The sequence below is a fragment of the Lactuca saligna genome, chromosome 2 (assembly GCF_052625555.1).
Source record: "Lactuca saligna cultivar CGN05327 chromosome 2, ASM5262555v1, whole genome shotgun sequence".
Lineage (NCBI taxonomy): Eukaryota > Viridiplantae > Streptophyta > Magnoliopsida > Asterales > Asteraceae > Lactuca > Lactuca saligna.
In genome coordinates this window covers 191,464,573-191,477,579 of record NC_136418.1, presented here as the reverse complement: position 1 = coordinate 191,477,579, position 13,007 = coordinate 191,464,573, and the positions used below count along the sequence as shown (strand labels likewise).

Here is a 13,007-nt window from a genome sequence, read left to right as displayed (position 1 = left end):
ACGGGATCCAGAAAATTACCCAGGGTACTAGGCCACTACTCGAATTCAACTTATAAGTGTAAAAAAAAGAAGTTAGGATATATTAAGATGCAAATAATAATAATAATAATAAATGTGCAACTACTAGTATATGATTAGTAAAAAAATGATACCACTACTTCTGTAAATTCCTAAGTCCACCACCATCAAATTTACTTATCTTACAATTCCTTAACCATATGATAGTGTGTCTATGATTTATCCGACATTTTGATATTGATTAGTTAATACTATTTCGTATGTGTTAGGTCTATATTTTTCCATATTCCACGTAAATCCAAACCTAACATAAGTTGTCATCCCTACTTTTGAAAAAGATCAAGCCTATCAAAAACATTAATTAGACTAGTAATCTTGAGTTTGTTTCGTGCTAGATATACAAACCTAACAAAACATTTGTCATGATTCTAAAACTAATTTTGTTAATGATAACATGATTTAAATCAATTCTTTAATAAAAATACATATGTTACTTCCAAATATTGTATTTGTACGGCCTAAACTCTAAATATGATATTTGCCTTTTTTAATATTTTGTAATATATATATATATATATATATATATATATATATATATATATATATATATATATATATATATATATATATATATATATATATATATCCAAATCTATTTTTTTGATAATTTTTATTGATTTAAAATTCTTTTTCATAATCTTAAATCATTATAATTAAAAAAAACATTTTAAATAGACAATATTGCCCTTAGTTCTAAATTCAAATACAATACAATAGATTCCCTTGAAGTTAATTATAATTGCAGTCTGGTTTCTTTTATATCACAACCTTTTACTTACGATTACAACAGCCTCCTATTCCCTATGTTGTCAGAACCTCATACATTCAATTACATCACCAATATAAGCTTGAATTTCAAAAGCAAAATCAGCCAAAGCTCCATAACTTCATAAGTAAAACACATCAGCAATAAATTGAAACTGTTTATTATGGTTAATAGGGGCAATTTGGGTATAAGAGTCAATTAGTGCATGAAGCATTGCAATGTTATAGTAAACATTATCATGCTTCGTCATGCATATATCTCTTAGTATTATCTTTGTAAAAAAAGTGATGGATGGTTTATAAAGTTTGCATTTACTAGACATAAAAGTCTCTTTTTATTGTCATGTTTATCATTAATTGGAGGCTTGATCCATCAAAGTGGTTTTACTCTCTTACATATGGAACTAGGCGAATGTTCGTGCGTTGCGCAAAAACACCCACATAGTTGAAGTCTTTACAAATATATGTTTTTTAAATATAACAATAACGTTGTTGTTAAATTTGATATAATAATTTGTATACTAAATTGATATAATGTATTGATTATCTTGAATTATATGATATTATATACATCTATTATAAATTCATAATTTCAATCGTTCGAATAACTTCTACCCGCAAGTTACAAATGAATAAAATTAAATATAATATATGGTTTAATGTTATTTATCGTTGTTGTTATTGTTAATTATTTTTTTTAAATTTATTTGTTTAATGTTTTAATTTCTATCATTATAGTTATTCAAAACATCAAACATTATTTTTTTTATTTTAAATGTAACACTATAATCATTTATATAAAATTATATTTAACTATTATTATTGTAAGATATTTTAAGTTATTTATTTGGAAACTTTTAACGATTATAAAAAATATTTTTAGAAAATATTTTAGTTAAATTGAAATTACAATTTAGTTTTTGCATTTATCACTTTTAACTATTTACAAAATATTCTTTGGTTTTTTAAGTGGAACTGAAATTTATATTTAAGTTGACATTGTAATGCCTAGAAACACCTATATATTTAAAGTCTTTACAAATATATGTTTTTTTAAATATAACAATAACGTTGTTATCAAATTTGATATAATAATTTGTATACTAAATTGATATATAATATATCGATTATTTTTTAATTATATGATAATATATATATATATATACACACACACACACACGCACACACACACACACACACACATATATATATATATATATATATATATATATATATATATATATATATATATATATATATATATATATATATATATATATATATATATAGGAATGAGTTCTATGGAAAACAAATAACTAGGGCAACATCTACTGGAACCAATAATCAAATGACACGTGTCCATTTTTTTCTTTACAAGTAATGTATTGTGGAAGCTATTGTGGAAGTGATGTGTTGTCATGTTTTCATTGGTTCAAATATGTATTACCCTAATCATTCATTTTCCATATAAGTCTTCCCTATATATATATATATATATATATATATATATATATATATATATATATATATATATATATATATATATTATAACTTCATAATCTCAATTGTTTTGAATGACTTCTACCTGCGAGTTACACATAAAATTAAATATAATATATGGTTTAATATTGTTTATAGTTGTTGTTATGTTAATTAATTTTCTAAAATTTATTTGATTAATGTTTTAATTTCTATCATTATAACTATTTAAAACATCAAATATTATATTCTGATTTTAAATGTAACAATATAATCATTTATATAGAGTTATTTTTAACTATTGTTATTGTAAGTTATTTTAAGCTACTTATTTGAAAATTTTTAACGATTATAAAAATATCTTTAGAAAATATTTTAGTTTAAATGATATTACAATTTAGTTTTTGCATTTATGACTACAATTTATCACTTTTAACTATTGATAAAATATTTTTTGGTTTTTTAAGTGGAACTAAAATTTATATTTAAGTTAACATTGTAATTTTATATTTAAGTTAACAATTTTAGTATTTTTGTCCAAACTGTTCAAAAGTTGTAGCTTTAAATTGATAATGGTTTACATATAATAACTTATTAAATCTAATAAATTAAGTATAATATATTAAAAATTAAAGACATAACTTTATATGTAGAAGTAAATATATTATTTTAAAATTTAAATTTAGTTTATTTATGATTACACTTTAGATTTAATATTTATTTAACATTATTAACCAACTTATAATCATTATTAGAAAGGCACTACAATTTATCACTTTTAACTATTTATAAAATATTCTTTGGGTTGTTTAAGTTAAACTAAAATTTATATTTAAGTCGACCATGTAATGTTATATTTAAATTAACAATTTACGTATTTTATACAAATTTTTCCAAAATTGTATCTTTAAAATGATAATGGTTTACATCCAACCATATATTAAAACTAATAAATTAAGTATAATATGTTAAAAGTTAAAATACATAACTTTATAAGTAGAAGTAAATATATTATTTTAATATTGAAACTTAGTTTATATATGATTACACTTTAGGCTTGGTATTTATTTAACCTAACTAACCAAATTATAATTATTATTAGAAAGAAATTGAAAAGTCATTGGAGTTTCAAATAAATGTGGTGAAAGAAAAAATACATGGGAGTTTCAAATAAATGTGGTGAAAGGAAAAATGTTTTCTTTATTAGTATATAATGATAATGATATAATAATAATGATATGTCATGAATGCAGTAAGTTTCTAGCATTAATTCATTTTGATCCAACATAAATAAAATTATAACTAAACTTTCAAGAGTAAACCAAAATTATCTATCTGCTTTCAAGAATAAGCCAACAATAGAACCGACATTTATGAAGATGATAACCAAAATTCCAAATCGATTTACCCCCCAAAAAAAAAACAGATTTATTTTCCCTAAAAATCCAATCGACTCGTAGAGTGAAAACCCCATCTGACTCGCCGAGTCACTCATCCGACTCGCTAAGTTTACGACAATCTTCATCGGATTCATCGAGTTGACCATGCCACTTGTCGAGTCCCTTCAATCCTTCATCCATATGGATGCTTTTTAAGCCATGCAAAGGCTCCATATTACAGATCCAGCTTCCCAAGGCATGCTTATCACTTAAAGTTGCAAACTTTACGTGCATGCAAAGCTCTAAAGCCTTAAAATGACAAAACTAAGCTTGCAAAGAAGTCTTACACTTGAGGGGAGGTTCATACTTGCCAAAGTTGGCCACTTTATGGACTTAGAGACCAAAAAGAGCTCATATCTAAGGTTGCAACTTCAAATCGTAACTCAAACACAAGAAAAGCTTCCTAAAAACAATCCAAAAGAGATCTAGGAAGAAATGAGCCAATGTAACAACTTAATACCTTCAAAAAGGGTGTCCAAGGAAGTAGATCTCTGATTTCCCCACAAATTCCTTGTTTCTAATCACTTGTTTTCCCAAGCTTCTCACCAAAATCCTTCTTTAAATCTTAACACACCAAGAAAGCACACACACACGTTAATTTAGGGTTTGGAAAGACAAGATGCAGAATAGGGGAGGCTGGGGAGGCTAATGATCCTTTAAATAGGATGCAAAACCCTTTATATCCTTTATATCCTTTACTGTACATTCCCCCAAATGTTTTGCCAAACAGTACAAGATGTTGCAGAAAGTGTTGCGCATGATAATGCACCACAAGTAGAACACATCAAGGTTCGGAACCTTATCATCATCTTTGCGCATGTTGATGAAATTTGCAATGAGCCGGTGGATTAAACGTTGAATCGGTGATCTTATGCTTCCCTCTTGGGTAGCGGTTGGAATATCCACACTATTTGCAATAGTAGTCCACCAATTTTCTCCATTTGTTCCATCTAGGAACACCTTATGACAATTATCTAAGAAAGTCCCGAAAGCCACGGTCTTGACCACCAATTGGTCATATAGGCCCATTCTCCAACCCAACTCAGCCATACTGCACTCCTAATACTCACCAAGACAAAAAGTCAAGGCGTTAGTATCATAATAATTATCCCCGCCTCGGAATGTAACAGTGGAAAAGAACTCCAAACGCAGCTCTTGATACATCAACTCCTGCATCCAGAATAATCCCCTCCACTCATCATATGTAACTTGTACTTCCATTTTGAACGAAGACTTTGGTTAAGTATGGTTTTAGGGCCTCCACCAAACCCACTTGATCTATCCAATTCTAGTTCAGCTCGTTTGGTACATAAAAATCTTTTGACTTGAGTGTTTCTAGCCTTTTTCTCCACCTCACCAAAGTCGCATTTGATCCAATTTGCTAGAAGTTGAACCAAGGGAAGTCCCCTTGGCTTCCTTGAGAACTTTGGCCTATTCTTTTAAACATCTTCTGCAAAATCAAACACAAGGAAAAACCACACAAACCACAAATCTGGAAAACAACAACATGGACTCGTCGAGTTCATGAACGGACTCGACGAGTCTGATGAACAGTTCGGGCCTCTCTTACTGATTCGAACAAATTCAATCCATTATACCCAAAATTACTCCAGGGGTTTGTTCAGGGTGGTAAACCAAGCATTAATTCACAAAATTGTTTAGTAAAAACACTCTAAATTAGCCTAATTCAAAACCCTAACATAAGAAATCTTTGTAGCATCGCCAATGTGTTTGGAATTAACAACAATTTCTTCAAGAGTAGTAGTTTCCATGTTAATATCAAGAATAAGGTTATCGAGAACATACTCTTTATTCTCACAATGAATAGTCATTTTCAAATTACGCATCTAGTCCATGTAGTTTAGACAAGTGAGTTTTTCTTTTGAGAGAATTGATAGAAGAGTGAAGTTTAAACTTTGAGCGGTTGGAGGAGGAGGAAGAAGATCACCATTTCCAGACATCTATATATAAGAGAGAGTTTTAGTTTGTTGATTTTAATCCTTAATATATTTTAACCCCAAAAGTTATATATAAGGATATGATATATATTTTCAATTCGAAATAAGAAGAGGGATGCTTTAATCAAATTGCGAATATATTTTAGGTTAGTAATAGACTTTACTAGTTTCAAGCACCGTGAAACTCCTAGATCTTTGAGATTCAATGAACGATCATTGGCATATTTAATCTCAAATTATGCTCTTACTTTTGTGATTGGGATATCGAGGATCACAAACAATATGTGAATAGCAGTGCAAACCCACGTGACACCCTATTTCTCATTTACGATCTCATATTAACATGTCGGTTAATCACACACACTTCATCCACAATCATAAAACTCGATTTGTCTCATCCTTTATACTTTCTAGTCCCAAATTAGTGTGTCGGTTAACCACACACACTCCACTAATGACTCACAAAGAAATGATGTGCGATTTCATGGATTAGTATACAAGCTCACATTTTTCCAAGGTAACTAGATTGGGAATTTTATTGTGTTCTAGTACTTTACGTTACACTTTTAACGAGGTTTACATCCTATCAAAACCCTTTTGGCTAACCACAATCCACCACACAAAAAAGCGGTGGGTGAAAAGGACACTCATTCAACAATCATTTTATAGGTTGTTTCCTTATACATCTCTTATAGAATGACTTCATGAATGAGACTTGATCTTGGTTTGAGTGACAAATTATAATTCTTTTACATTTAGTATTATATGCTCTAATAAATATATGTAAGAGTGTATTTTAAACTATTTAAGAATACAATGTTAAATCTTATTAACTTAATTAACTTTTAATTAATTAATATTTAAACCATTTAAGATTTAATAGCTATCTTTTAATTAAACATTTAATTAATTATATTAAATCTTCTAAGAATTAAGTAATTATCTTAATTAGACTTTTAATTAAATAATATTAATTCTTTATTTTCATCCTTGATTTTTGAATTAGGGATTATCCAATCATCTAGTTTAAATGTTTAGATTTTAAGAAAATAAAATAACCATTTATCTCTAGTAAATATCCTATAATTTAAAAAAGGTAAGAAAGACTTGAAACCCTAATTTCCAGTAGGGTGTGTTGCGCCTACGATTAGCAATTCTTTTTTTTTCTTTAGTTCTTCACCAATGCACGTATTATAGAAAATTCTACGCTCTGATGTCGCTGGTGAGTTTTCTTGGTTATAAAACAAAAGATTTACATAATAGAACCATGAAACTATTTTATGAGCTTATGCAACCTAGAGATCCATGTCATTTTATCATTATAACAACATATCATGAAAAACTAATCTAACATATGTATAATAAAAAATCACAATGATTTGAATACACACCTTTGAGTATTATAAAAAATACTCAAGCTTTGATCCTCCAAGTGTGCCTTGGAAAGTTTGCACCAATAATGTAGATGTTTCTAATGACTCACACCTAATACCCTAGAAAACTTAGGAACGATTTGGAGAGAGGATGGAGGAAAGAGATTTTGAATTCTTGCTTGTGTATGCTAGGGTTCGAAAATGGATAACAAGGGTCCCTATTTATAGTTGGTGGATCTTTAGGATAAATCTGAATTTGAATAATTAGATAATATAATTTAAATCAATTTTAGTCAGTTATTCGTATCAACTATAGAAGGCTTATAAAACCCTTCTGGATCCCCTTTAAAATCGTCAAAGCCATGGAGGGTTCTGAAATATCTTTATTGTTTAACAATTAAACAATTGCAATTCATCTATTTCATCTTTAATTAAGTCTAATTAAGCCAAAATTAATTTATGATTAATTATGATCTAATATAATTTTTAATAATTTCTAATTAATTTATTAATCAAATAATAAATTAACAAATCATTTTTTATTCTTTTAAAAATGTTCATAGCTATATCTAGTTATTGGGAACAAGTCAAAAAAAGACTTTGTTTTTATTTCAAAAAATTATACCAATTTAATTATAACTTTAAAAATCTTAATCCAAAAAATTAATGTAATTTTCTCTAAAAGTTATTATTAATAGCCACTTTTTTTTATGAGATAAAAAAATGCCAACAAAATTACTTGTCACAAATCAATTTAAAGATCAATTTCATACCATACTTTTACAAAATGTATACAATATAGATAAGGTAGCAAGATGTACTTTTCCTTGGAATAAGAACCATACTCTATGACGAGTAAAGAATTAACCATAGTTAAGTTAATTGTTAGGGTTCAAGAGTCAAGACTTGAAGCCCAGAAAAAAATAGAAGTGTCCACCTCCACCCATACCCTTTTCAATAGCGAAATATTCCGGTATATATTGAGGCGGATTGATTTTGTTCTCGAGTTCTTACTTCTTCGGTGCAGGGTTTTGACCGAAATTCGCTTCGGGCGTTCACTCGCCTTTTTACCTTTGTGGCGGAATCATATCATATGGTCAACCAATTATCAAATCATATGGTGGTGATTCAAACCCTTACTCATTTGTACGGGTAATTTACTGTTCTTTCTCACTCTCATTATCTTTCATAATTTGCATACATTTCATTAGCTTCAATTACCCGATTATCAAACTTGAATTTCGTCATTTTACTACTTCTGTATCGTGTTTAGGTTTGAGTTTTTTTTTAGATCTATGCCCAATGTTTACGACTCGAATCTAGTTTTTAGATTCTCGAACTTGGCTTTCCTTAGGTACCCAATTTGCTGCTTGGATCCTCACAAATTTATGGTTTAATTCTCTTGACATGCATTCATGAACTTTTGTTATTTACTTTAATCGAGAGTTCGAGCTGAATTGTGAAAAGAGAAATGTTGAATCATTAGCTTTATGGTGTTTGTGTCTGCAAAATGCGAATGCATAATAATAGTGACAATTAAACGGTTTAATAAAATGAGACGGAAGATCATATAGAATAGTGGTTGTCAGTTGGCAAGCTTGTTATCATTTTCACTCCTAATTGAATATGCCATTTACCAAATCTATATACAGCCACATGACAAAAGCATATCTTAGAACCAGATGTAGCATGTGCTATTATATCATCATTTTTTGAAGTATATATTCTAATTGTTTGTGCATTCACACAAATGTAGATATATCAAACAACATAGGGATAGTGCATTGTTTAAGTCATTTCTTGGGGTAACATTACCTTGCATGTAGTCATCTAGTAATGGTGTCACCCTTTCTCTCAATGATTACAATAAGTGTCACTTAGTGTAGATATTTCATAGATTTGTTATACTACAATTGCTTGTGGTAGTACCTGAATCTTGATTTTTCAGGTACTAGCTACTTCCATACCTAATATAGGAGATAATATTGACATTAGAATGTGTCCTATACAATAAATGCATGTATGAATATGATAGCATATTCCATGATAACATGATGGCTCCACTTAATAATATTGCTCTAGCTCCACCATCACATGAATATGATACATCTAGTCTTCATTGCTAAATCTAATGAGGAGATTAGTCTGTTTCATTTTTCATCATTCATTTCCAATTTCCATACACACAAAAATCACTTTCCCTAATTTAGCTCTTCAGCAGGTATGTTGACTGGTTGTGACAACCACCTGTATACCAAAGGAAAGACATCAAGTCTCAGCCATTAGTAGTTGTTGTGTTGTAGCCCTTTCCTGAGGAGAGAAAGACAGGTGAAAGTAACATTGAGGGTCGGCCATGGAACGCAAGAGGGATGAGGCCATTAGGGCAAAAAGACTCGCCGAGAAGAAATTGTCTGATAAAGATTTTGCTGCTTCAAAGAAATATGCAGTAAAGGCCCAAACCCTGTGTCCTGATCTTGATGGCATCTCTCAGATGTCCACCATTCTTGATGTGTATATATCTGCAGAGAACAAGGTAAATGGTGAGGTCGATTGGTATGGGATACTCGGTGTAAACCCGTGTGATGATGATGAGACAATCAGGAAACAATACAGAAAGCTGGCTCTCATGCTACACCCTGATAAAAACAAATCGGTTGGTGCAGATGGAGCATTTAAACTTATTTCTGAAGCATGGAGTTTGTTGTCTGACAAGGCTAAAAGATCAACCTATAACCAGAGGAGGAAAGTTCCATCCGCATCCCCTGGTGTTGGTGTAAACAGTTTTGCAAAACGTGCAGCTTCAAAAGTACAAAAGTCCCACAGCTCCACCAGTACTACTTTTTGGACTGTTTGCCATGGATGCAGGATGCAATATGAATACCTTAAAATATACCTGAATCAAACCCTCCTATGTCCCAATTGTCAGGAGCCTTTTTTGGCTAAAGAGAGTGCACCACCTGTTAATTTTAAGAAATCGGTTGCATACCAACAGCATCAGGATTCAATGAAGCAGTATCATTCATCAAACAACACAGATAGCTTCTGCAACACAGACCCTTCCATTGCATCAAAAGCAGCAAATGTTATCCAGCGGGTGAATGAGAGGTTGAAACGAGAGCGTGAAGAGTTGTCCATGGGAAACCACTCACAAAATAGAAAAGCAGATGACAGTGACATCAAGCAGCAGCCTTTTTCTTTTAACACCACGTATCAAATGCCCTCAAGAAACACATCTGGGACTGGGATAAGAAGAAATGGTTTTGAGACTGATGTGGCATATAAAATTTGGAATCTGAATAGCACCAGAGAGTTGACTGCAGTTGAAACTCGAAACATGCTAATGAAGAAAGCCCAAAAGGAGATTCGCAGATGGCTTTCAGAGGCGAGGAAAGAAACCACAAAAGTTCCTGCAAATAATGTTAACTGCAGTACACATAAAACCATGTCCATGGATGATATTATGCAAGAAGAAGAACAACACGAGCCTGCAATGAGTGTTCCTGATCCTGACTTTCACAATTTTGATTCGGATCGAACCGAAAATTCATTTCAAGACTACCAGGTGTGGTCTGCGTATGATGATGATGATGGCATGCCTCGCTTCTATGCATTGATTCATAAAGTGATCTCAAGGAAACCACTTCAGATGAAAATCAGTTGGCTCAACTCAAAAACAACCGCTGAATTTGGAAAAATGGAATGGATAGGTTCGGGTTTCAGGAAGACATGCGGGGAGTTTCGGGTCGGAAAGTTTCAGATAAATACATCTTTAAATTCATTCTCTCAGAAGGTTAAATTTACGAAAACGCCACGAGGGTCTGTTGTTATACACCCTAAAAAGGGGGATGTGTGGGCCCTCTACAGAAACTGGTCCAGTGATTGGAACGAAAGCGTTCCAGATCATGTGATTCACCAGTATGACATGGTGGAAGTAGTTGGTGACTATAACCAAGAAGAAGAAGAAGAAGAAGAAGAAGAAGGTGGGGTCTCTGTCAGACCTCTTGTGAAGCTGACTGGATTTAGGACGGTTTTCTGTCCACATTCAGACAGTAGTCAGGTTAAGAAGATACCAAAAGAAGAAATGTTTCGGTTCTCCCATCAAGTCCCAAAGTATTTGCTGACAGGTAAAGAAGCTTTTAATTCTCCAAAAGGCTACCTGGAGCTGGATCCTGCAGCCACCCCATTGGACCTTATTCAAACAACAACCTAATCGCCATTATCAATCCCAAGAGAGAGAGAGAGAGAGAGAGAGAGAGAATAAATCAACAAAATGGACAGACAGACTAATAGGATAGTCATCAGCAGTGGTATAAAAAAATTGTATTCTATTTTTTGCTTTAGTAATGTTATATATTTAAAAAAAAAAAAAAACAGAGTTTAGCTCATTGCATTTGCATGCATGATCTCTCTAGAAGTTATGTGGGGGCTGGGCTCACATTTTCTAAAAGCATTTGGTGTCCTTTTGATCGATTCCTCCCTAAATCAGGCTAACCCTAGTTACTTTGTAGAATTCTTCATTTATTCTTGTTTAGTACAAAGTTGAAGAACTCTCTACTTTGTAAAAAAATTCCTGTCTAGTTACTTTTTTTTCCTCCACTTACTGTATATTAGTTTCTATAGTTTGAGAGGATAATAGATTCTAAGATTAAAGCTCCTTGAATATGACCATTTACTAAAAGTTCCTTGGGAAAAAGGTCTCGACTTTGGAGGCATTACTTCAGTAAGGTCTGAATACAAGAAGTAGCTTCCTTTTATTTATTTGTGTTTTATTAGTATTGTAACTTTTTTTATTATTATTATTTTTTTTTTTATCAATACACAATAAATATATTAAGAAAGGCACATGTAATATTTAGGCAACTAATAATGACCAATTTGCTCATTAAGTTATGTAAGTTGTATTTGTGTTATCTTGTAATTTTCGTTTTCATTTGACCATCGAGACCAGGAAAGGTTTTGATGCCTGTGTGGTATCCACAATGGCATTGGTGTGGCTTCCATCAAACTTTTTAATGTTTGGTAATTTCAACACAAAATTTTAATCCAATCCATAATCATCTTCGATTTTGCCGATGCACAGGAAGGGTAATAGTGAAAACACAAAATTCTAATCCAATCCATATCATAATGGGAGTTGTGGGTTGGGTCATGCTGTTTTTGATTTTATATATTAAATATGTTTACTTCTAAAACAAAATATAAATACACATCAAAACATGCTAAACGGACATCACCCGGTTTTGATGGTCAAATAAAAACATAAATTACTCCTATTCGAAAAGTTAATCGAAGTAACGTTTCAGAAAAAACTTACATAATATAACAATTTTATTTTATCATATTAAAAATCTATCTTCTTATAAACGAATCTTAAACTTGCTATTTGTCATTTTTAAAAAAAATATCTTAATTTCTTTTCTCCTATTCTTGAAAACTGATGCATGTTTTTTTTTTTTTTTTTTTTTTTTTTTTTAATAATGATTTTACATTTAAATTTAAATCATATTCTAAGTCCCTTAAAATTAACATTATTAATAGAGATTATTAATAGAGATTTTGAAATTCAAAATGTTTGGTAATCAATTACTATAAAATAATCAACTATAAATAATCACCTATTCCATTTATTTTGTTGCAATTATTATTTAGGGTTGTTAATCGGGTAATTTTTTCGGTAATACAGGTCGGATAATTTGAGTTTTTCATGTTAAAAAAATACCCGTTACTCGACCCAAATTAAATTCGGGTAATTCGGGTATCGGGTCGGGTTTGGGTAATTCAGGTATTACCAGAAATATATAAAATCTGTTTTTAAGTTTTACCTGAAAATAAATTTAATGAAATAAATACGCCGTGCTTTATTAGTCTTGTTTATATAAACAAACGAGACATAAATGAAGTTATTCAAACTTTGA

The 13,007-nt window shown here is 30.6% G+C and overlaps 1 protein-coding gene across 3 annotated transcripts; it reads left to right on the top strand.

Moving 5' to 3' along the window:
• Positions 1-8,000: 8,000 nt before the first annotated feature.
• On the top strand, positions 8,001-11,846 carry LOC145028646 (uncharacterized). Of its 3 annotated transcripts, none has more exons than XM_078977374.1 (2): positions 8,001-8,244; positions 9,314-11,846. In XM_078977374.1, the coding sequence occupies exon 2, from the start codon at positions 9,446-9,448 to the stop codon at positions 11,300-11,302; it is 1,857 nt and encodes a 618-aa protein (XP_078833500.1). In that variant the 5' UTR covers positions 8,001-8,244; positions 9,314-9,445; the 3' UTR covers positions 11,303-11,846. The 3 variants fall into 3 exon arrangements, with proteins under 3 accessions (XP_078833500.1, XP_078833502.1, XP_078833501.1); XM_078977376.1 differs by having other exon boundaries at positions 9,311-11,846; XM_078977375.1 differs by having other exon boundaries at positions 9,303-11,846.
• The last annotated feature ends 1,161 nt before the right edge of the window (positions 11,847-13,007 follow it).